The sequence below is a fragment of the Pseudophryne corroboree genome, chromosome 7, assembly GCF_028390025.1.
Source record: "Pseudophryne corroboree isolate aPseCor3 chromosome 7, aPseCor3.hap2, whole genome shotgun sequence".
Classification (NCBI taxonomy): Eukaryota; Metazoa; Chordata; class Amphibia; order Anura; family Myobatrachidae; genus Pseudophryne; species Pseudophryne corroboree.
In genome coordinates, this window is record NC_086450.1 from 65,658,315 (window position 1) to 65,684,742 (window position 26,428).

General features: G+C 44.5%; 1 protein-coding gene across 1 annotated transcript; it reads right to left on the reverse strand.

The window, feature by feature from the left end:
- Positions 1-2,042: 2,042 nt before the first annotated feature.
- Positions 2,043-25,771, reverse strand: LOC134943373 (anterior gradient protein 2-like). The gene is made up of 8 exons (XM_063932260.1): positions 25,663-25,771; positions 23,612-23,782; positions 23,331-23,394; positions 15,297-15,349; positions 12,015-12,091; positions 5,577-5,640; positions 4,229-4,312; positions 2,043-2,917 (listed from the first exon to the last, which is right to left on the reverse strand). Exons 2-8 carry the CDS (start codon positions 23,775-23,777, stop codon positions 2,868-2,870), a joined length of 558 nt encoding a protein of 185 aa, XP_063788330.1. The 5' UTR covers positions 23,778-23,782; positions 25,663-25,771; the 3' UTR covers positions 2,043-2,867.
- Between the last annotated feature and the right edge of the window lie 657 nt (positions 25,772-26,428).

Here is a 26,428-nt window from a genome sequence, read left to right on the forward strand (position 1 = left end):
ATATACATTATGTAATAATTTAGGATAGGGGTTGCTTGTGTAGTATGAACAGTGTATAGATCTGATGATTATCTCGCTTTAGTATTCTGTAGCTCCTCCATTACATGTCATCTCATGCCGGTATTGCCTATTCTGCCCAAGATGGCTGCCATTGCCTGGTTCCTTCATGGGTAGGATGATTAATCCTTGGAACTGGTGACCTAAAATGGATGCCTCAATTCTCTATTATGTTCATGGCTTTCTGTATTTTTAAAAGTGCTATATACATAAAATTATTATTATTACTACTTTGTTATATTATTATTTATGATGTTTCTATTCATGACTATAGAAGTGCAAATTTCTGTCTATAGGGTCAATGCAATGCAGCGTGAATTGAATATCGCTGGGAAGGAGCTCCCGGTGCTATTCAATTCAGTGCGCTGTTATGTTGGAGAAGGCCGGTTCTCGTGGATTAAACAAGTTGTTTAGTCGCCAGATCCGGCATTCTCAAATTTAAGTACCCTGCGTAATGCTGTTTCTGTCGTGCTAAGGGCAGAAAACAGTATTGCGTCAGTAGTTTTATCGGATTTCTGCTCGCACCCCCAGAGGGGTGCAAGAAGAAATCCTCTCGTCGGGGGTTACATCACGCTGAATTGAATAACCCTGGGAGCTCCCTCCCAGCACTATTCATCTGCACTTAATTGACCTGACCCCAATATTTGTTTTGTGCTAATTTGTGGCTCCTATTTCTCAAAGTTGCTTTTTTATATACAGTATATTGAGAACAAGGAAATCCTGCTTTTTAACATAAGCAGGTGAATAAACTTGTCTGAACCAGTGATTAATACAAAGATAAAATGGGTGCACAAAACTAGGGGTGAGAAAATCACTGGTCTACTATCACTACGTGCACACTAGACTCCATTTAGGACTTAATTTTCAGCTTTGGAAGCCACTGTGCTCTAACGAGTTGATTCCTAAAAGTCTTGTTCAAATTGGTGACCTCATTACATCAACATCAGTGACATCAGTGGTTCCTGGCCTGAACCTACATCGCAGACAGGATCAAATTCATTCTAGTGGTGCTGCAGGCTTACTGCCAATGACCGTTACCCAACACAAGCAAATCTGGTCATACCACGATTTTTAGGGATCTGCACTAAGGGCCTAATTCAAGGTTGATTGTAAAATAACATTTTCCTCTAATGGGCAAAACCATGTGCACTGCAGGTGGGACAGATGTAAAATGTGCAGAGAGAGTTAGATTTGGGTGGGGTATGTTCAAACTGAAATCTAAATTGCAGTGTAAAAATAAAGCAGCCAGTATTTATCCTGCACAGAAACAATATAACCCACCCAAATCTAACTCTCTCTGCACATGTTATATCTGCCCCACCTGCTGTGCACATGGTTTTGCCCATTAGAGGAAAATTATTTTGCAATCAACCTTGAATTAGGCCTTAAATCAGAGGTTCTCAAACTCGGTCCTCGGGGGCACACACAGTGCATGTTTTGCAGGTCTCCTCCCAGAATCGCAAGTGAAATAATTAGCTCCACCTGTGGACCTTTTAAAATGTGTCAGTGAGTAATTAATATACCTGTGTACCTGCTGGGTTACCTGCAAAACATGCACTGTGTGTGCCCCCGAGGACCGAGTTTGAGAACCTCTGCCTTAAATGGAGAAGACCGACAGTGTAATAGGCCCTACACACTGGGCGATAATACTCAAAGATATGAACGATCTCGTTCATTAATGAACGAGATACCATTCATATCTTTGAGTGTGGAGGCACCAGGTCATCGCTGGTGCCCCGTCGGCTGTGCATGCAGGCCAATATGGACGATCTCGCTCATATTTGCCTGCACTTCTATGGAGCCGTGTGACGGGGGGAGTGAAGAAACTTCACTCCCCCCGTCACTCTGTGTCGTCGTCGTCCCCCCCCCCCCCCCCCGCCGGGTCGCCCGTCGGCTATATCCGCCATCAGGCAGCTCGTCCGCAGATCGCTCAGTGTGTAGGGCCCTTAACTGCCTACAACCAAATGAATATAGGACACAAAATGTTTGGATAAAACACATATTTTCTTTAATGAACAAACACATAGTAAATATTTTGTATAAAATGTATAAAGTTACAGTGGAGGTGACCTGTTGATTTGAAGGTGTGCAAGGAAGTGTGAGCAGGAATCCCCATGTGCCTGCAGGTAATGCAACAAATTTTCATGCACAGTTTGACTTGCTCCCCGCCCGGCTACCTGAGTGAGGTGGGCAGCGTGGACAAGGGAGGCTCAGCAATGTTTTGCCTATATCTATACAGACAATTTAGTGTCCATTTAAAAGGCTTTAAGACCAAAGTGTGTTTTACAGTTAGTACAGGTGGATACTGCAGCAACATAGCAGATCTGCTGCCTAATCTTTACTACTAGCATAGAGCTAACATCCGCATGGATGGCGTAGACTTTTAGCACAAATGCTAATATTGACCAATGGGTGTTACCATGTTTGCTCAGTACTATAGCAAACAAAAGGTAGAGTCAGCTTGACCAGTGCACTATGGGTCTTTTGAGTTACCTACGCACATAAGTGACAGTATGCAAATTGACATTCAAACAATCAGTAAAAGAAAAGGCAGACTGATCAGCCTAGCAGTTGTCTGTATAATCATGATGGAAGCTAGTCCGTACGAGAAGAAGCTTAGTAACAGATTGAATGACTAGTTATAGATGGACGCTAACTTTGAGTTCTTGTGGCATCGGGTTCACCCTGTGTTATGTTATCATAGGTTGGAATTTAGTCTTTGGGGCTCATGTTGTCTCTTGTTGGCGGTGCTGATCAGTGCGTCATAGTCTTCCTTACTGCACTGGAGGATTCACTCAATGAGCAGGCACTCACAATTCAGTGTGTAAGAGGATTTTAGCTTTCTTCATATTTGTGATCACTGTGGAGGTAAATAAATACAGAAACAATTATTATAATTTACACTTGAGCAAGGGTATAGGGCATCTACACTTTATTCCAATAATTAGGTATATTGCTCTCTAATTGTTCAACTAAAACCTGGATTAGGACATCATGATTCCTCACCATTATGAGAGGTAATTGGCTCACAGAGCATGCAATCTGTAGATCTCACCTGTCAGAGTCGTAACTGAGGCTGTGACGGAGGTTTGTTTAAAGTTTTGGAGGCGGGTTTATGTAACTCTTGCTCTAGCCCCAAATATTTCTTGTTACGTTGTAATCCAGCAGCAGGTGGAGATCTACAGGTTGAGCCTGATTTGCACGTTATATGAATGTCGATTGTAGTTGTGCATTTTTTGTTGTTAACACCTAATTGTGTTTGTACAAAGACACAGTGGTGATTTCAGATGCACCTATTGGGTGTTCCTGGGCGGTGACCGGAAGGTGGCTATTCAGACGCACGAAGATGGTCTGTGTTATGGGTGTATAATGGGAGGGTCGCGGGCTTGTCGCTGCAGTGGTTGCATACACAGACGCTTAATTACTCAGAGGGCTGACGCAGCAATCAGTATTACAGCATCTGTGAGCATCCCAGTCCCTGCACATCAGACTCACGGCTGTACACCAGGGAAGGGCTTGTCGTGGTATTTGCAGAGATTCACGTGCGACCATCAAAAGGCACAGGCGAGGCTGCGACTGGCTCAGGCTCGCTGTCAAAACCGGACTGGACAGTGATTAATTGGTATCCTACATTAGATCCTGAGTTCAGGTTTAAGGGAAGGACTGTGCCCAATTCAATCAGATGTACGTATTCTTTTTCAACCTAATAACTATGGAACATAGGGGCAGATGTATTAACCTGGAGCCGGCATAAGGAAGTGATAAACCAGTGATAAATGCAAGGTGATAAATGCACCAGCTAATCAGCTCCTAACTGTTCATTAACATATTGGAGCTGATTGGCTGGTGCGTTTATCATCTTGCACTTATCACTGGTTTATCACTTCCTTATGCCTTCTCCAGGTTAATACATCTGCCCCTATTATACTTTAGACAAATTTTCATCCTTTTACAAAGTTAAAGTGACTCAAGACAATTTTTTCCCACTTTGTGCTAGCACTGCTATGGCACGGTGGAAACGCAATATTTCTGTGAGTCCATGGTTTAATGTAATCCACCAGATGCAAACACATACAAGTAAATGGGTAATTAATAACCGTTCTTCAACTTTGAGATCTGTTTTCTCAAAACTGACTCCCACTTTAACTATGAACCCTCCATATTTACTTACACTCTGGAATATCTCCAGCTTCATAGGCGTACATTCTGTTGGAATATCTTCCGGCCAGGTCTGTCCGAACAGTCATTGATGGATCTGTAGAACAGACATCAAGTTAATCAAGGAAGACTGATATATGACAACATTCTGAGTTATCTTAGACTGGAAGTGATGGGTACAGACAATGCTTAATGCAAGCAATTTATTTGGGTTCACCCCTCTCACAGCTGGTATTCATATTGGGATCCGGTCTGAAGGTCGACACTGTCTAGGTCGACCACTATAGGTCGACAGTCACTAGGTCGACATGGATGGAAGGTTGACAGGGTTTCTAGGTTGACATGTGCTAGGTCGACAGGTCTAAAGGTCGACATGAGTTTTTCACATTTTTGAATTTTTTCATACTTAACGATCCACGTGGACTACGATTGGAATGGTAATCTGTGCCGAGCGAAGCGGTGCACTAATTGGGGTTCCCGGTCACTCTACGAACAAAACGACACCAAAAATTTTTTTAAACCTCATGTCGACCTTTAGACCTGTCGACCTAGCACATGTCGACCTTCCATCCATGTCGACCTAGTGACTGTCGGCCTATAGTGGTTGACCTAAACATTGTCGACCTAGATACTATCGATTTGATGAACCACACCCATTCATATTACTGGTCTACAGTAACTTGGGGGTCTATTTACTAAGCCTTGGATGGAGGTGAAGTGGACGGAGATAAAGTACCAGCCAACCAGCTCCTGTCACTTTTCAAACCCAGTCTGTGACATGGCAGTTAGGAACTGATTGGCTGGTACTTTATCTCTGTCCACCTTATCTCCATCCAAGGCTTAATAAATAAACCCCTTGGTCTACAGTCAGAAGGTTGACGGGCAATACGTTGACTGTGTCTCTGTCAACATGCATTTCGGTCAAGGTCGACATGTTTTGTTTTGTGTTTTTTATGGTTGGGGTTAGGATAAAATTAACAGAAATGTCGAACTAAAATGTTAACGTTAAATGTCGACCTTTTGAACTTGTCAACCTAAATGCATGTCCGCATAGACACTGTTGACATAGTGTCAACCTTCATATTGTAGGCCGTTACTGTAGCTGTTATACCACATCCCTCACAGCTAAATACTGTGGGTGCAAGACTTTGTGTTCGGGGCAGATCAATAGCTACTACCGACTATGCTCTGGTCAGACATTGTTCTTTTTACAAATGGCCAAGAATCTACACATATGGCCAGAAGAAAGTAGCGGAATCGGCAGTCTGGCTATAGTTAGCAGGGGGCATGTATAAGCCACAACAAAGTCACCTGATAGGGGCAAGCCCTTTAAGATGACTATTTGTATGAAAAGGACTCACCCACAAACATGACTCTTGGTACGTAGTGTCCATCTGGGGACTGGTTCTCATCGGCCACAGGGTGCTGTAAAGAATCAGACCTACATGAGCAATGTGTGGGCAAACAGATTGTCTGCCTCAGTGCGTCACACCATAAGCCCCTATGCTGCGCATTCTCTGTCTGACAGTCCCCTCCTGTAACGCACAGTTTCTCCTTTAAAAGCTTTTTATTATGATCCGATGTTCATTGAATGTTGTCTTGTCAGCATCCTCATGTGCCATCAGAAGCAGGGCCGGCGCTACCATTAGGCAGCTGCCTAGAGCGCCGGTCACTGAAAGGCGCCGTGTAGTCAGCACAGCAGCACACAGTTTGTTTTTGTTTTTTTATGTATATTTCTGCGGATTCTGGAGGGGCGGGGATATTGAGGATAAACGCTGGCAATTGATCAGAGGATGCAGCCGCCCGCCCCTCACCAGCGCCAGCGTCCACCATGGATTATGGAGCCGACGCCAGCAACGGGAGCAGTGCCTCCCCGCCAGCAGCAGCAGTGCTATCCTGGGCGGCACCGTGATCCGGGAGATGGTGGCAACAGCATGGAGCAGTATGCCCTCCATGGCTTACGGGTAGCATCTAGTTTCCCTTCGTGGAGAGGACCTTTCCCATAAGCCCCTGGGTCCATGTCACAAACTATTTGGAATAGTAACCTGTGGCGAGCGATGCGGAGTGAGACAACGAGCCCAAAGCGTGGCGTGCGAAGCGAGCCCATGAGTGTCCAATGGTGCATAGAAATAAACAAAATAACCTCAAACGAACGGAGAACGGAGAAAACATTTAGGTGCTGTAAGGGCAGGAGTTATCTACTGCCCTCTCGTTATGTCACTTCCAGGTCCTGATCACAAAGAGAAAATATACACACCCATGGCTACCTGGCCAGCGGTAAGATGCCGCTGCCTGGAGTCACACCCCAGGGAAGTGACCTACGTTCACCCTGGCTTGGGGAGAAGGGGGGGTTGGATTTATGTATGTATGAGTATGTATATATGGAGGCAGTGTATGGATGGATATATGTATGGAGGTAGTATATGTATGTATGTATGTATGTATGGATATATGTATGTATGAGAGGCAGTGTATGGATGGATATATGTATGTATGAGAGGCAGTGTATGGATGGATATATGTATGTATGAGAGGCAGTGCATGTATGTATGTATGTATGAGAGAGGTAGTGTATGGATGTATGTATGAAAGAGGGTATGTATGTATGTATGAGAGAGGCTATGTATGTATGAGAGAGGCTGTGTATGTTTATATGTATGTATGTATGAAAGAGGCTATGTATGTACGTATGTATGAGAGAGGCTGTGTATGGATGTATGTATGTTTGTATGAGAGAGGCTGTGTATGGATGTATGAAAGAGGCTGTATGGATGTATGTATGAGAGAGGCAGTGTATGGATGTATGTATTTATGAAAGAGGCTATGTATGTATGTATGTATGTATGAGAGAGGCTGTGTATGGATGTATGAAAGAGGCTATGTATGTATGTATGAATGAGAGAGGCTATGTATGTATGTATGTATGAGAGAGGCTGTGTATGTATGTATGAGAGAGGCTATGTATGTACGTATGTGAGAGGCAGTGTATGGATGTATGAGAGAGGCAGTGTATGGGTGTATGTATGAGAGAGGCTATGTATGTATGTATGTGAGAGGCAGTGTATGGATGTATGAGAGAGGCTATGTATGTATGAGAAAGGGTATGTATGTATGAATGAGAGAGTCTATGTATGTATGTATGAGAGAGGCTATGTATGTATGTATGAGAGAGGCTATGTATGTATGTATGAGAGAGGCTGTGTATGTATGGATGTATGTATGAAAGAGGCTATGTAAGTACATATGTATGAGAGAGGCTGTGTGTGTATGTATGTATGTATGTATGTATGAGAGAGGAAGTGTATGTATGTATGTATGTATGTGAGAGGCTGTGTATGGATGTATGAAAGAGGGTATGTATGTATGTATGAGAGAGGCTATGTATGTATGTATGAGAGAGGCTGTGTATGTATGGATGTATGTATGAAAGAGGCTATGTAAGTACATATGTATGAGAGAGGCTGTGTATGTATGTATGTATGTATGTATGTGAGAGGAAGTGTATGTATGTATGTATGAGAGAGGCTGTGTATGGATGTATGAAAGAGGCTATGTATGTATGAGAGAGGTTGTATGGATGGATGTATGTATGTATGTATGTATGAGAGAGGCAGTGTATGGATGTATGTATGTATGTATGGATGTATGTATGAAAGAGGCTATGTATGTATGTATGAGAGAGGCTGTGTATGGATGTATGAAAGAGGCTATGTATGTATGAATGAGAGAGGCTATGTATGGATGTATGAGAGAGGCTGTGTATGTATGTATGTATGTATGTATGAGAGAGGCTATGTATGTATGTATGTATGTATGTATGTCTGTGAGAGGCAGTGTATGGATGTATGTATGTATGAGAGAGGCTATGTATGTATGTATTTATGTGAGAGGCAGTGTATGGATGTATGAGAGAGGCTATGTATGTATGTATGTATGTATGTATGTATGAGAAAGGGTATGTATGAATGAGAGAGGCTATGTATGTAAGTATGTATGCATGTGAGATGCTGTGTGTGTGTGTGTGTGTGTGTGTGTGTGTGTGTGTGTGTGTGTGTGTGTGTGAAGCTATGTATGTATGTATGTATGTGAGAGGCAGTGTATGGATGTATGAGAGAGGCAGTGTATGGGTGTGTGTATGTATGTATGTATGAGAGAGGCAGTGTATGTATGTATGTATGTGAGAGGCAGTGTATGGATGTATGAGAGAGGCTATGTATGTATGTATGTATGAGAAAGAGTATGTATGTATGTATGTATGAAAGAGAGGCTATGTATGTGTGTATGTGAAAGGCTGTGTATGTATGAGAGAGGCTACGTACGTACGTACGTACGTACGTACGTACGTACGTGAGAGGCAGTGTATGAATGTATGAGAGAGGCAGTGTATGGGTGTATGTATGTATGTATGTATGTGAGAGGCAGTGTATGGATGTATGAGAGAGGCAGTGTATGGGTGTATGTATGAGAGAGGCAGTGTATGTATGTATGAGAGAGGCAGTGTATGTATGTATGTATGTATGTATGAGAGAGGCTATGTATGTATGTATGAGAGATGTTATGTATGTATGAGAGAGGCAGTGTATGTATGTATGTATGTATGTGAGAGGCAGTGTATGGATGTATGAGAGAGGCGGTGTATGTATGTATGTATGTGAGAGGCAGTGTATGGATGTATGAGAGAGGCTATGTATGTATGTATGAGAGAGGCTATGTATGTGTGTGTGTGTGTGTGTGTGTGTGTGTGTGTATGAGAGAGGCTATGTATGTATGTATGTATGTGAGAGGCAGTGTATGGATGTATGAGAGAGGCTATGTATGTATGTATGTATGTATGTATGTATGTGAAAGGGTATGTATGAATGAGAGAGGCTATGTATGTATGAGAGATGCTGTGTATGTATGTATGTATGTATGTATGTATGAGAGAAGGTATGTGTGTGTATGTATGTATGTGAGAGGCAGTGTATGGGTGTATGTATGTATGAGAGAGGCAGTGTATGTATGTATGTATGTATGTATGTATGTGAGAGGCAGTGTATGGATGTATGAGAGAGGCTATGTATGTATGTATGAGAAAGGGTATGTATGTATGAAAGAGAGGCTATGTATGTATGTATGTGAAAGGCTGTGTATGTATGAGAGAGGCTACGTACGTACGTACGTGAGAGGCAGTGTATGGATGTATGAGAGGCAGTGTATGGGTGTGTGTATGTATGTATATATGTATGAGAGAGGCAGTGTATGGATGTATGAGAGAGGCAGTGTATGGGTGGGTGGGTGTATGTATGTATGTATGAGAGAGGCAGTGTATGTATGTATGAGAGGCTATGTATGTATGTATGAGAGAGGCTGTGTGTGTGTGTGTGTGTGTGTGTGTGTGTGTATGTATGTATGTATGAGAGAGGCAGTGTATGTATGTATGTATGTATGAGAGAGGTAGTGTATGGATGTATGAGAGAGGCAGTGTATGTATGTATGTATGTATGTATGTATGTATGTGAGAGGCAGTGTATGGATGTATGAGAGAGGCTATGTATGTATGTATGAATGAGAGAGGCTATGGATGTATGAGAGAGGCTATGTATGTATGTATGTATGAGAGAGGCTGTGTATGTATGTATGTATGAGAGAGGCTATGTATGTATGTATGAGAGAGGCTATGTATGTATGTATGTATGTATGTATGAGAGAGGCTATGTATGTATGTATGAGAGAGGCGGTGTATGTATGTATGTATGTATGTGAGAGGCAGTGTACGTATGTATGTATGTACGAGAGAGGGTGTGTGTGTGTGTGTGTGTGTGTGTGTGTGTGTGTGTGTGTGGCTATGTATGTATGTGAGAGGCAGTGTATGGATGTATGAGAGAGGCTATGTATGTATGTATGTATGTATGAGAAAGGGTATGTATGTATGAATGAGAGAGGCTATGTATGTATGAGAGATGCTATGTATGTATGTATGAATGAGAGAAGGTATGTATGTATGTATGTATGTATGTGAGAGGCAGTGTATGGGTGTATGTATGTATCAGAGAGGCAGTGTATGTATGTATGTATGTATGTATGTATGTATGTGAGAGGCAGTGTATGGATGTATGAGAGAGGCTATGTATGTATGTATGTATGTATGTATGAGAAAGGGTATGTATGTATGATAGAGAGGCTATGTATGTATGTATGTATGTATGTATGTGAAAGGTTGTGTATGTATGAGAGAGGCTACGTACGTACGTACGTACGTACGTACGTACGTACGTACGTACGTACGTACGTGAGAGGCAGTGTATGGATGTATGAGAGAGGCAGTGTATGGGTGTGTGTATGTATGTATGTATGTATGTATGTATGAGAGAGGCAGTGTATGGATGTATGAGAGAGGCAGTGTATGGGTGTATGTATGTATGTATGTATGTATGAGAGAGGCAGTGTATGTATGAGAGAGGCTATGTATGTATGTATGAGAGAGGCAGTGTATGTATGTATGTATGTATGAGAGAGGCAGTGTATGGATGTATGAGAGAGGCAGTGTAGGGATGTATGTATGTATGTATGTATGTGAGAGGCAGTGTATGGATGTATGAGAGAGGCTATGTATGTATGTATGTATGAGAAAGGGTATGTATGTATGAATGAGAGAGGCTATGGATGTATGAGAGAGGCTATGTATGTATGTATGTATGTATGAGAGAGGCTATGTATGTATGTATGAGAGAGGCTGTGTATGTATGTATGAGAGAGGCTATGTATGTATGTATGTGAGAGGCAGTGTATGGGTGTATGTATGTATGTATGTATGTATGTGAGAGGCAGTGTATGGATGTATGAGAGGCTATGTATGTATGTATGTATGTATGAGAGAGGCTATGTATGTATGTATGTATGTATGAGAGAGGCTATGTATGTATGTATGTATGTATGTGAGAGGCAGTGTATGGATGTATGAGAGAGGCTATGTATGTATGTATGTATGTATGAGAGAGGCTATGTATGTATGTATGTATGCATATATGTGAGAGGCAGTGTATGAGAGAGGCAGTGTATGTATGTATGTATGTATGTATGTATGTGAGAGGAAGTGTATGGATGTATGAGAGAGGCTATGTATGTATGTATGTATGTATAAAAGGTATGTATGAATGAGAGAGGCTATGTATGAGAGAGGCTATGTATGTATGTATGTATATGTATGTATGAGAGAGGCTATGTATGTATGTATGTATGTATGTATGAGGCAGTGTATGGATGTATGAGAGGGGGTATGTATGTATGAGAGAGGCAGTGTATGGGTGTATGTATGTATGTATGAGAGAGGCAGTGTATGTATGTATATATATATATATATATATATATATATATGTGAGAAGCAGTGTATGGATGTATGAGAGAGGCTATGTATGTATGTATGTATGTATGTATGTATGTATGTATGTATGTATGTATGAGAGAGGCAGTGTATGGATGTATGAGAGACCAAATCAAATAGAAAGAGATAGGCAGCTGGGTAGGGTGCCAGGATCTGGGAAGGGGGTACCCATCAAATAGTTAAGGATGTCTTTGAGAGATACATCCTTGTTGTAGTCAATGCAGTCAGACGACTGGGAAAAGTAGAAGACTCTGCCTAATCCCTTTCACCTTACTGACTGGGAAAGTGGGTAATTGATAGTGTTGGGGGCAGTAGGGAGATGTTTTGCCTAGGGTGCCAAGAAACCTTACCCCGGCCCTGATCAGAAGGGATTGTAAATCCTTTTGTCCGTCATGTCAGCATAATTTAGATTTTAGGGAAATCTCCATATACTCACCACCACATTCAGCATCACAAAGTCTTCCTGAGCCAGCTTCTGTGCAAAAGTGTCAGCGGAAAATGCTTTCTTCAGTTCTGCATATGGGAGAAGGACAGAGGGTTATGTGTGCAGTACGCAGAGCCGGCCATAGGCATAGGCAAACTATGCAATTGCCTAGGGCATTTGATATGCCTAGGGGCATCAGCAGCTTCTGCTGATTAAAATGATATGCGGCATGCTTATATTCTGTATGTAGCATTTCATATGCAGATACAGCCACAGTCTCACACAGTATATAGGCATGCTGCATATCGGTTTAATCAGCAGAAGCTGCTTGTGCATCCTAGCCACATAGCAATGCAAATAAGATGCATTTTCATTAAAAAAAGGTGCCCGACGTTAGCATTGATGCAAGATTTGTGAGGACACATCTGTATCCAAGCAGAGGCAGTGTTCACAGTGTTAGTGGAAGTGTGAGTGCTGTGTGCATGTGAGTGGGTTGGTTGTGCAGTAGTGTTCGGAATATGTGTAAGCATTATGTGTGTCATGTAAAAATGCATTAATAATGTGCAACATATGTGTAAGGGGCACTATGTTTGTCATTATGTGTATAAGGGCATTAATAATGTGTGGCATATGTGTAACAGGGTACTACTGTATGTGTGTCATTATGGGTATAGGGGCACTAATAATGTGCAGCAAATGTGTAGGGGGCACTATGTGTGTCATGTGTATAAGGGCATTAATAATGTGCGGCATATGTGTAAGGGACATTATGTGTAAAAGGGCATTAATAAAGGTTGTCATAATGTGTAAGGTGCATTATGTTTATAAGGACATTAATGTGTCTCATATGTGTAAGGGGCATTACTGTGTGGAATTGTGTATAAATGCATTACTAATGTGTGGCATTATGGGGGTAATTCCAAGTTGATCGCAGCAGGAAATTTTTTAGCAGTTGGGCAAAACCATGTGCACTGCAGGGGGGGGGGGGGGGGCAGATATAACATTTGCAGAGAGAATTAGATTTGGGTGGGTTATTTTGTTTCTGTGCAGGGTAAATATTGGCTGCTTTATTTTTACACTGCAATTTAGATTGCAGATTGAACTCACCACACCCAAATCTATCTCTCTCTGCACATGTTATATCTGCCTCCCCCTGCAGTGCATATGGTTTTGCCCAACTGCTAACAAAGTTCCTGCTGCGATCAACTCAGAATTACCCCCTATGTGTATAAGGTGCTCTACTATGTGGCGTTGCATATAGAAAGGGTACTACCGTGTCGTCTAATGTGAATAAAGAGCAATAAGGTGTGGTGCAATGTGAATAAGGAGCAATTCAGTGTGATGTAATGTGAATAAGGGGCTCTACTGCGAGGAGTAACGTTTATAAGGTAAAAGTGATACTACTGTGGGATGTAATATGAATTATGGACACTATCGCAAGATAAAATGTGAATAAAGTTGCAGTACTGTGTGGCGTAATTGGAATTGGGGTTACTATTGTGTGGACATGCCCCTTCCCAGCAAGAAGATGCCCCTTTTTGGGCTGTGCGCCAAATGTGCGAACTGTTCCTATTTAAAATATAGGGGGTACAAGGACTGCTATGGGTGAGGGGTGATGGTGCTGGGAAAGAGGTGCAAGGTCAGAGGCAGAACCAGCGGTGGTGCTAGGGGGCACCAGCCAAAATCTTGCCTAGGGCATCATATTGGTTAGGGCCGGCTCTGGCAGTACGGATGGTGTAACAGGCAGTGTGGACGGTGTCATAATTAGCATTACTGCCTCACAGTACTAAGGTCCTGTGTTCAATACCCACCATGGCCCTAAATGTGTGAAGTTTGTATATTCTCCCTGTGCTTGCGTAGGTTTTCTCCGGCTACTCTGGTTTCCTCCCACACTCTACAAATATTCTGAAAGGGTTAATTTTGTTGAGAGCCAATTAACCTAGAGAATGTGAGTGTGTGTACATGTGGTAGGGGATATAGGCCCTCATTCCAAGTTGATCGCTAGCTGCCGTTGTTCGCTGCGTAAGGATCATTTAAAAAAATGGCAAAACTATGCATGCGTATGGGCCGCAATGCGCGCGCGTGACGTACGGGTACAAAGAGCATCGTTGTTTAGCATTGCTTCTAGCAACGATTCTATTCGCACAGCCGAACACAAGGAGATTGACAGGAAGAGGGCGTTTATGTGTGTCAACTGACTGTTTTCTGGGTGTGTTTGGAAAAACGCAGGCGGGTGCGGGGCGGGTGTCTGACGTCAATTCCGGGAGCAAAAAGACTGAAGTGATCGCAAGGGCTGAGTAAGTCCAGAGCTACTCAGAAACTGCAAAAAACGTTTTCGTTCCGCTCGGCTGCACACCCGTTCGCACACTTGCAAAGCAAAAATACACTCACCCGTAGGTGGCGAGTATGCGTTTGCACGGCTGCTAAAAGTAGCTAGCGAGCGATCAACTTGGAATGAGGGCCATAGATTGTAAGCTCCACTGGGGCAGGAACTGATGTAAATGGCCAAATATTCACTGTAAAGCGCTGTGGAATGTGTGTGCGCTATATAAATAATTGGTAATAAATAAATAAGTATATCATATCAGTGCAGTATAGTATTGTGCAATGGTGTATTATTATTCTGCCACACTAATGGGTATATTCATGTCTGCAGCACATTACTTTGCCCTGTTATTATTATTGATAGTGGGTAAATGCTGATAAACTATTTGTATAACCAGTGACTTATAACCAGTGGTGCAAGTAGAAATATTTTCTTAGTGGTACTGAGTGCCGAAAAATGGGCGTGGTCATGTGTTGTGAGGGGGTGTGGCCACATGCTGCTAGTGGGAGTGGCTACATGACACTATCAGCGTGGCCACACGACAGACCCTTTTTGGGGGGGTATCTGGAGGCAAGGCTAAAAATATATAGTAATGCCTCCAGTATAATAGAAATATATAGTAATGCCCCCAATTTAATAACAATATGTAGTAATGCCTCCATTATAACAGGAAAATACAGCCACTGTCGCACTCCCACTAACCCTGACAGAGTGGGAGGAGCCGTCACGCTGCCAAGCACCATGGTCTTGTTGCTTTGTGGCGCATTATAATTGTGGTAATGGCAAAGTGTGTGGCAGGTGGTACTCCGTAACCGCTGCCAAATTCTTAAGGGTACTCCGTACCCGCATACTTGCACCGCTGCTTATAACTTTTGAGGACATGTGCAAACAGACCATGATTGTATTAATCACTGCAGAAGTTGCTGTCACTTTCCAGTGAATACTCTAAAGCCAGATATCTGGATCACCTTGACTGAAGGGACAGTCTTCCAAATGATGAATCACCATAAGAGGCTTCTTTCTGCAAAAGGAATTTAACAAATCAATTAATGAAGGGGGGGCGATGGGGGGATTGGGATGACATGCAATGAGGCACCTGAGGTGCTGAAACAAGACGATGCACAGAATACTGATGTTCTGTATGAGAATTAGGTGGGCAATAATCTTTCATTACATGTCCACAATGTTGGCAAACTACAATTAATGGTGTATCCTGTATATAGTGATTATGGCGGCAGATCACAGCAGACGTGAGTCTGTACCTACTACTGGCTTAAGTTTGCAGCATGACGTGGAGACATCTAGGGACTATTTATTAATGTATTATTCACACTCGGTCATCGCATTACTTAGTATCGGGGCTATTTATCCTCAGGGTAATACCACAGATATCAGTGTAAACCGTGGCTGCCCCTCTATTTTGAATTGCTTAATAGGATCATAGTAATCAGACACTTGCTTTAACTGTATAACCAGCACTAGACCCATAAAAGCTACCTGCTATTTTTTACAGAGTTGTATAAAATCTAGATTGTTGCAAATTATAAATTATCTTCCCTTAAAATGGGACTTTTTGAATAACAGAAAGTGCATGTATAGAAAGTAGTACTCTGAAACGCCCAAGGATATTCAGTGTATGTAACCATATATGTAAATATTTACTTTGCAAACTAATTTTTTTTTGTTCATATCATAATCCCTGGGGCATGGCACATCTGATATTGCAGTCATACGTTGTTAACAATTGTCAGTGAATTTACTGACCATAAAAAATAAAAAAAAGTCTCAAAAAAAATGCAATAAAAAAAAACGTAGTCATGAGTAAACATTTGCCATCTTACTGGTGACTCGTAACATATTCCTGGTTCTGGTCAGGATCCCAGCTGTCGAAATACAGACGCCGGAGTCCCGACACAGCCAACAAGGGATCCGGTCTCTAGGTCAACAGTAACTTGGTCGACCACTATTGGTTGACAGTGACTAGGTCGACATGTCAAAAGGTCGACATGAGTTTTTCACAAAAAATTTTTCCCCTTTTTTTTTGACCTTTTTCATACTTAACGATCCATGTGGACTACGATTGGGAATAGTAACCTGTGCCAAGCGCAGCGGTAGCGGAGCGAGGCACCTTGCCCGATCGCTCGCCATGCGAGAGGACACGGTGCACTAATTGGGGTTCCCGGTCACTGTACGGAGAAAACGACACCAAAAAAACATTAAAAACTCATGTCGACCTTTTCACCCGTCGACCTAGTTACTGTCGACCAATAGTGGTCAACCTAGTTACTGTCGACCTTCCATACCACACCCGCTGACAGTGTGTGTGTGTGTGTGTGTGTTGGATAGGCTTAGGCTATGGGGGTGAGGGATAGGCTTAGGCTGTGGGAGAGGGGTTAGATTTAGGCTGTGTGAAGGGTGGGGGGAGTTGCGCACCACTGGGAAGGGTTAGGTTTAGTTTGCGGGAAGGGGAGGGTTAGGGGACCATTGGTGGGAAGGTAAGTATCCTTACATTCCCCCCTCTCAGGATTCTCACTGTCAGAATGCTGCTGTTGGTATTCTGTCTGCCAGCATCCTGACCGCCAAAATTGCAAACCCAACCCCTTTGATTAAAATCTAATTTTGATGATCTAGAGGAAAAGGACATTTCCTGTGTGGTCTCACAGGGGACAAACAAAAATTCCTTCCCGTCCCCAAAAATAGCAGTATGGTAAATTCCCTGGATCAATAAACTATATATCATCTAATATATATATATATATAAATGGATACACAATTTCTCCAGTACTGGAGGCATACAGTCCCCATCTGATGGGGAATTTCACATTATAACCACCAGCATCAAAGCAGGCCTCCACAGCACCCGGTGTGAGTGGGTGGCCTGCTGGCAAGGGAAAGTGTAAAACTGCCGTAGCCTGGGTATGTGCCCACAGTATTTTTCAGATGCTTGGAGTAACACTGCAGCAGCGCTTGTGGTCTAAGGAAGGGTGCTATTCCAGGCATCCTGCTAGCCCTGTTCTCACACCCCTCCCTAAGGTACTTGTAACTATCACCTTTACAGTAAAGAACCCTTCCTATGCTCAGAGTAACAAAAATTGCAAATGGTGCAAAAAAATAAGATTTTACTTACCGGTAAATCTATTTCTCGTAGTCCGTAGTGGATGCTGGGGACTCCGTAAGGACCATGGGGAATAGACTGGCTCCGCAGGAGACAGGGCACTCTAAGAAAGAATTAGGACTACTGGTGTGCACTGGCTCCTCCCTCTATGCCCCTCCTCCAGACCTCAGTTAAGGAAACTGTGCCTGGAAGAGCTGACATTACAAGGAAAGGATTTTGGAATCCAGGGTAAGACTCATACCAGCCACACCAATCACACCGTATAACTCGTGATAAACTTACCCAGTTAACAGTATGAACAACAACAGAGCATCAGACCAACCTGATGCAACCATAACATAACCCTTATGTAAGCAATAACTATATACAAGCATTGCAGAAGAAGTCCGCACTTGGGACGGGCGCCCAGCATCCACTACGGACTACGAGAAATAGATTTACCGGTAAGTAAAATCTTATTTTCTCTAACGTCCTAGTGGATGCTGGGGACTCCGTAAGGACCATGGGGATTATACCAAAGCTCCCAAACGGGCGGGAGAGTGCGGATGACTCTGCAGCACCGAATGAGCAAACACAAGGTCCTCCTCAGCCAGGGTATCAAACTTGTAGAATTTTGCAAAAGTGTTTGAACCCGACCAAGTAGCTGCTCGGCAAAGTTGTAATGCCGAGACCCCTCGGGCAGCCGCCCAAGAAGAGCCCACCTTCCTTGTGGAATGGGCTTTTACTGATTTTGGAGGCGGCAATCCAGCCGCAAAATGAGACTGCTGAATCGTGTTACAGATCCAGCGAGCAATAGTTTGCTTTAAAGCAGGAGCACCCAGCTTGTTGGATGCATACAGGATAAACAACGACTCAGTTTTCCTGACTCCAGCCGTTCTGGCTACATAAACCTTCAAAGCCCTGACTACCTCTAGTAACTTGGCATCCTCCAAGTCACGAGTAGCCGCAGGCACCACAATAGGTTTGTTCAAATGAAAAGATGACACCACTTTTGGCAGAAAGTGCGGACGAGTCCGTAATTCTGCCCTGTCCATATGGAAAACCAGATAGGGGCTTTTATGTGACAAAGCCGCCAATTCTGACCCACGCCTAGCCGAAGCTAAGGCCAATAGCATGACCACTTTCCACTTGAGATATTTTAACTCCACGGTCTTAAGTGGCTCAAACCAGTGAGATTTCAGGAAACTCAACACCACGTTAAGATCCCAAGGTGGCACAAAAGGGGGCTGAATATGCAGCACTCCCTTTACAAACGTCTTAACTTCAGGTAGAGAAGCTAGTTTTTTATGAAAGAAAATGGATAGGGCCGAAATCTGGACCTTAATGGACCCCAATTTTAGGCCCAAAGTCACTCCCGACTGTAGGAACTGAAGGAAACGGCCCAGCTGGAATTCCTCTGTAGAGGCATTCCTGGCCTCACACCAAGCAACATATTTTCGCCGTATACGGTGATAATGTTTAGCCGTCACGTCCTTCCTAGCCTTTATCAGCGTAGGAATAACCTCATCCGGAATCCCTTTTTTCTACTAGGATCCGGCGTTCAACCGCCATGCCGTCAAACGCAGCTGCGGTAAGTCTTGGAACAGACAAGGTCCCTGCTGCAACAGATCCTGCCCTAGAGGCAGAGGCCATGGGTCCTCTGTGAGCATTTCTTGCAGCTCTGGATACCAAGTCCTTCTTGGCCAATCCGGAACAATGAGTATTGTTCTCACTCCTCTTTTCCTTAGGATTCTCAGCACCTTGGGTAAGAGAGGAAGAGGAGGAAACACATAAACCGACTGGAACATCCACGGTGTCACCAGTGCGTCTACAGCTATCGCCTGAGAGTCTCTTGACCTGGCGCAATACCTCTGTAGCTTTTTGTTGAGGCGGGATGCCATCATGTCCACCTGTGGCAGTTCCCACCGACCTACAATCTGCGCGAAGACTTCTTGATGAAGTACCCCCTCTCCCGGGTGGAGGTCGTGCCTGCTGAGGAAGTCTGCTTCCCAGTTGTCCTCTCCCGGAATGAACACTGCTGACAGTGCTCGTACGTGATTCTCCGCCCATCGAAGAATTCTGGTGGCTTCCGCCATCGCCACGCTGCTCCTTGTGCTGCCTTGGCGGTTTACATGAGCCACTGCGGTGATGTTGTCTGATTGAATCAGCACCGATTGGTCGCGTAGCAGGGTCTCCGCTTGACTTAGGGCGTTGTCTATGGCCCTTAGTTCCAGGATATTGATGTTAAGGCAAGTCTCCTGACTTGACCACAGCCCTTGGAAACTTCTTCCCTGAGTGACTGCCCCCCACCCTCGGAGGCTTGCATCCGTGGTCACCAGGACCCAGTCCTGAATGCCGAACCTGCGGCCCTCGAGAAGGTGAGTACTCTGCAGCCACCACAGGAGAGACACCCTGGCCCCGGGTGATAGGGTGATTAACCGATGCATCTAAAGATGTGATCCGGACCACTTTGTCCAGTAAGTCCCATTAGAAGGTCCTCTCATGGAACCTGCCGAAAGGAATGGCCTCGTATGATGCCACCATCCTTCCCAGGACTCGAGTGCAGTGATGCACTGACACCTGTTTTGGTTTTAATAGATTCCTGACCAGTGTCACGAGCTCCTGAGCTCTCTCTATCGGGAGATAAACCCTTTTCTGGTCTGTGTCTAGGATCATGCCTAGGAGAGGCAGATGAGCTGTAGGAACCAACTGCGACTTTGGAATATATAGAAACCAGCCGTGTTGCCGTTACACTTCCAGAGAAAGTGATACGCTGTTCAGCCACTGCTCTCTTGATCTCGCTTTTATGAGGAGATCGTCCAAGTACGTGATAATAGTGACACCTTGCTTCCGCAGGAGCACCAACATTTCCGCCATTACCTTGGTGAATATTCTCGGGGCCGTGGAGAGACCAAACGGCAACGTCTGAAATTGGTAATGACAATCCCATACCGCAATTCTGAGGTACGCCTGATGAGGTGGATAAATGGGGACATGAAGGTATGCCTCCTTTATGTCCCGAGTCACGATAAAATCTCCCCCTTTCAGGCTTGTAACGACCGCTCTTAGTGATTCCATCTTGAACCTGAACCTTTTCAGGTATATGTTCAGGGATTTTAAATTCAATATGGGTCTGACCGAACCGTCTGGTTTCGGGACTACCACATGGTCGAATAATAACCCCCTCCTTGTCGAAGGAGGGGAACCTTGACCACCACCTGTTGAAGATACAATTTGTGAATTGCAGTTAACCCTGTTTCCCTCTCGTGGGGGGAAGCCGGCAGGTCCGTCAGTGAGGAGGCCTCTTCTCAAAGTCCACCTTGTATCCCTGAGACACAATATCTATTGCCCAGGGATCTAACAGGGAGTGAACCCACTTGTTGCAGAACTTACGAAAGCGTGCCCCCACCGGGCCTAGCTCTGTCTGTGGAGCCCCAGCGACATGCGGTGGATTTTCATAGAGGCCGGGGAGGACTTCTGTTCCTGGGAACTAGCTGTGTTGTGCAGCTTCTTTCCTCTGGCAAGAAAGGACGCACCTCGGACTTTCTTGTTTCTTTGTTCGAAAAGCTGCATTTGATAATGACGTGCTTTCCTAGGCTGTGCAGGAATATAAGGCAAAATATCAGAATTACCAGCTATAGCCGTGGAGACCAGGTCCGAGAACCCTTCTCCACACAATCCTCAGCCTTCCATATGCCACTTAAGTTGGCATCATCTGTCCATTGCATATTCTACAGGACACGTCAAGCAGAAATCGACATAGCTTTGACTCTAGGACCCAGTATATCTCTTAAGACAGCATCTTTAATATATATACATATCTCTCTCTCTCTCTCTCTCTATATATATATATATATATATATATATATATATACTAGGGTCTCAATTTCTGCTGATAAGGTACCTGTCCACGCCGCCCCAGCGCTATAAACCCATGCCGACACAATCTCCGGTCTGAGTAGTGTACCAGAATGTGCACGCTATCTGCAGGATCCCTGAGAATAGCTAGGGCTACCTTCTGGGCAAACGTGACACCCTAGGGGAAGATTCCCATCACATCCTGGCCCTAGTGGGGAAAGGATACTGCCTGAGAATTCTTTGTGGGAAGCTGCAGTCTCTTGTCTGGAGATTCCCGCTCTTTTCCCTCATGAGAGGAGGGAAATTTACCTCAGCTTTCTTCCCCTTAAACATGTGTACCCTTGTGTCAGTGACAAATGAGTCATCAGTGATATGCAAATCATCTTTTATTACAATAATCATATATTGAATACTTTCTGCCATTTTGGCTGTAACTTTGCATTATCGTAGTCGACACTGGAGTCAAACTCCGTGTCGATATCAGTGTTTATTATCTTGGATAGTGAGCATTGTGAGACTCTGAAGGTCTCTGCGACATAGGGACAGATATGGGTAGATTCCCTGTCTGTTCTCTAATCTTTTGTGCAATAAATTTACCTTAGCACTTACACATATCCAAACAGGTGTCGGCGTTGTCGACGGAGACACCCTCTCACACACACATTAGCTCCATCTCCTCCTTAGGGGAGCCTTTTCTCAGACATGTCGACACACACGTACCGACACACCACACACACAGGGGATGCTCTCTTTGAAGACAGGTCCCCCACAAGGCCCTTTGGAGAGACAGAGAGAGAGTATGCCAGCACACACCCCAGCGCTATATGACCCAGGAATCACACAGTAACTTAGTGTTAACCCAGTAGCTGCTGTATATATTGTTATTACGCCAAAATTATGTGCCCCCCCCCCTCTCTTTTTCACCCTCTTCTATCGTGCTTCTGCAGGGGAGAGCCTGGGGAGCTTCCTCTCAGCGGAGCTGTGGAGAGAAAATGGTGCTGGTGAGTGCTGAGGAAGAAGCCCCGCCCCCTCAGCGGCGGGCTTCTGTCCCGCGATTTTGTGTAAAAATAATGGCGGGGGCTCATGCATATTACAGTGCCCAGCTGTATATATGCCCTATTTTGCCAGGAGGTACTCAATTGCTGCCCAGGGCGCCCCCCCTGCACCCTACAGTGACCGGAGTGTGTGGGTTAGTGTGGGAGCAATGACGCACAGCTGCAGTGTTGTGCGCTACCTCATATGAAGACAGGAGTCTTCTGCTGCCGATTTTGACGTCTTCTTGCTTCACCCGCCGGCTTCTGTCTTCTGGCTCTGCGAGGGGGACGGCGGCGCGGCTCCGGGAACGGACGACCAAGGTTAAGTTCCTGAGTTCGATCCCTCTGGAGCTAATGGTGTCCAGTAGCCTAAGAAGCGCAACCTAGCCGCAGTTAGTAGGTTTGCTTCTCTCCCCTCAGTCCCACGTAGCAGAGAGTCTGTTGCCAGCAGAAGCTCTCTGAAAATAAAAAACCTAACTAAAATACTTTCTTATTAGCAAGCTCAGGAGAGCTCACTAAAATACACCCAGCTCCGTCCGGGCACAGATTCTAACTGAGGTCTGGAGGAGGGGCATAGAGGGAGGAGCCAGTGCACACCAGTAGTCCTAATTCTTTCTTAGAGTGCCCTGTCTCCTGCGGAGCCCGTCTATTCCCCATGGTCCTTACGGAGTCCCCAGCATCCACTAGGACGTTAGAGAAATATATGTTAGACTATTATCAATTGTAATGATCAGGGCCAGACTGGCCACCTGGCACTTCTGCCAATTGTCAGAAGGGCTGACATCCTGATGAGCTGGTCTGGCCATGCAGAGAGACCTGTGCTCAGCTGCCTGGCATACAGAGATAGTGGGGCATTCTGTGAGGCCAGGCACCTGTGATTTGCGGCACGCCCCCGTGAGCTGTGACCACGCCCCCTTCTCGTGCACGCGTGCACACTGCACTGTCAGACAGCCCAAGTCGTCTCTAGTAATGATTAATAATTAAATACTGTTTGGTGGCATGGAGAATATACTTACGCTTCCCTGGACTTGGCCAAAGCCTCTTCATAAGTCTGAACCCACTGAATTTTGTCTCCCCAGCCTGCAGAGAAGAGAAAGAATCAGACAATAGACATTGTTCATTTGTTTAGTCATGGGATCTAGAGCAACATTATCTGTCACCATTACAAGCAAATGTTTCTATTATACAAAGCTTTGTAATCCCTTTGATTTCTCCGTGTAATACACTTTTTGGAAACTGCATGTTACACCGCAGGAAGGACTGCTGCCTCCTGTACATTATAACATGAAGCACTTACCTCTGGACAGCGTTTTGGCTTGAGTGACAGCCGCCTCTGGTTCTGCGTCAGGTTTAGCTGTGCTGTTGACGTCAGCTGCCGGCTGCTTCTTTGGCTTTCTTGTGGCGGCCTCTGCCAGCACCGAGCACAGGAGAAGGAGGCAACAAATGGACAGGCTGGACTGCATGGTGGCTGCACGGGAGGCAGATTATTACTCAGTATGCAACAGTTGTATTTGGTTACGTATCATCAGATTAAGTGTGGTGTTTGTCCAACTAATTTACCCTGACCATACAGCCATGTGTAAATGTTCATACAGAGTGCAACGGAATGACAGTGAAATCCATATAAAAAAATTAATCAAACTTTATATCATATCAGTGCCTCTTATTTATTATCAGTTATTTATATAGCGCACACATATTCCGCAGCACTTTACAGAGAATATTTGGCATCAGTCCCTGCCCCAGTGGAGTTTACAATCTGTATTCCCTACCACATGTACACACAGACATTCAGGTTACTTTTGTTGGGAGCCAATTAACCTACCAGTATATTTTTGGATTGTGGGAGGAAACCGGAGCACCCAGAAGAAACCCACATAAGTACGGGGAGAATATACAAACTCCACACAGTTAGGGCCATGGAGGGAATTGAACCCATGACCTCAGTGCTGTGAGGCAGTAATGCTAACCATTACACAATCCTTACCGCTCCAGTGGATTCAGTTTACCCCCTTTGCTGATCGTTCCTTGTCTGGCTCAGCAGAGGCAGCAAGCACACGTAGGCAGAACAGGGGGTATATTTACTAATGCGTGGGTTTTCAGAAGTGATCTTGTCCATAACAGCCAATCAGATTCTAGCTATTATTTACTAGAAGGTGCCAGATAAATGCTAAGTAGAATCTGATTGGTTGCTATGAGCAACATCTCCACTTCTGAAAACCAGCACTTTAGTAAATATACCCCCAGGTGTCTGTAGCCAACTTACTGATAAAACCAGTATTTTGCTTTGTATATACTCTTGCACAGAATTTTTTTTATTTTATTTTGTGGTGTTTATTAAAGTGATACAGACTCAGAACTTATATACTATTGAGTATTTTAAGTTATGTACAAAGGTCTATTGAGGGTGAGGGTTGATTGTCTAGGTATATAGCTAAAATATGAGAGAAACTGACCCTAATTGTTTCTGATTGGCCATTCGAGATAGAGAGGTCTATTTATCAGTGCCAGAGCAGTGCTCACTGCTGCCCCCTCCCCAAACACGTGAGAAAGTGGAGAGCTGCCCAGAGTCCCCGAACCCTCCAAGCAGCAGAGAAGCATGGCTACTGCCTGTCTGGTGCTGTTCCAGGCACTCTGCTGGTCAGCTGCAAGGGGCCACGGGGCCCTGGGCGATGGAACCACTTGCACATCCCCCTCCTTCCCTATGGCCATGCTATATCAAATTCAATATACCCTCCAAAAATAAGATTTTCTGTCACTGGGGGTAATTCAGAGTTGATCGCAGCAGCAAATTTGTTAGCAGTTGGGCAAAACCATGTACACTGCAGGTGTGGCAGATATAACATGTGCAGAGAGAGTTAGATTTGGCCGCATCTACACTGGAATTGGAAGCCCGGCCTTTCACGTTTCAGATACTATATAAAAAATAAATAAATAATATAAATATATATTTGGTGTAAGATAGCGTAGAATTAATTTTGTCCTACGTAAGAAACGGATGGTATAACCCTTTCTGTTTGCTGAGCATTAAAGCTCTTACTAATTTATCTCCAAACTACAACTCATTCTAACACCTTTTATTAAATGCTAATATGGATGGACTGGGTGCATCGCCTGTTCCTCTGTGGCTGGCTGTCACTATAGTAATAATACTTTCTAGCAGGTTACATTTGGTACCCTGTTACCTGTGTGATTCAGCCCTGCAGATATGTTTGTGGTTGTAAGGCACAAGTTTACACAGCACTTTCTAGGCAATGTAAGACAATAATTACAATGACTGAAGAGCATCGGAGAACAAATCTACCTGTCTGTAGCTGGGGCACCTTTGTGTTTCTGGCAGTCACTTACCTGGTGGCTGTCTGTTGTTTCTGGCAGTGTCAGGAGAGCAACAAGATAATCAGTATTGCAGCTGGCTGGTGAGGACCTATTTATACCCAGCGCTGCCAGAAATCAACGTCAGCTTTAGAACCAGGATGTCCTGATCTCTGCAGTTTGACTAACCCAACCCAAAGATCAGCTCCACTAAAGAACTGCCCCCATCACACCTTTCTCTTTCTTTAGGTTGCTTTCGTTTGTTTAGTTGAGATAGACAAGGGACACACCCGGCCCTGACTTTAAGTCCTAGATGTGTCTCACACTTATTGGCTGAAAGCAGTGATTGTGAGACTCTTAAGTTCTGAGAAAGCAATTCATATTTCTCTGCTTATCCGCAATGGTGCTACAAAGACACATGGGGTCTATTTAAGACCCTCCATAATTTTGACCCCAAAACTAACATTCCTTTTTGCAGCTCTTCACCCGGGTGGTATTCATGTGACCGCCGGTCAGCTGACCGACAGTCACATGACCTCCTCCACGAGCCCGACGGCTCACTTTCCCGATGGTCGGCATGCCGACCAATAGGGACTATTTCCACTCGTGGGTGTCCACGACACCCATAGAGTGGGAATAGAACCCGTGGCGACCGCAGGTCGCCACAGAGCCCGCAGCGAGCCCGCAAGGGGCTTGCTGCACTCGCCCCTCCCCGCCGGGATCCCGGCGTCGGTAAGCTGACCGGCGGTCAGGAGACCGCCGGTCAGCCATACTACACCCCTTCACCCTGGTAAGCAGCTAT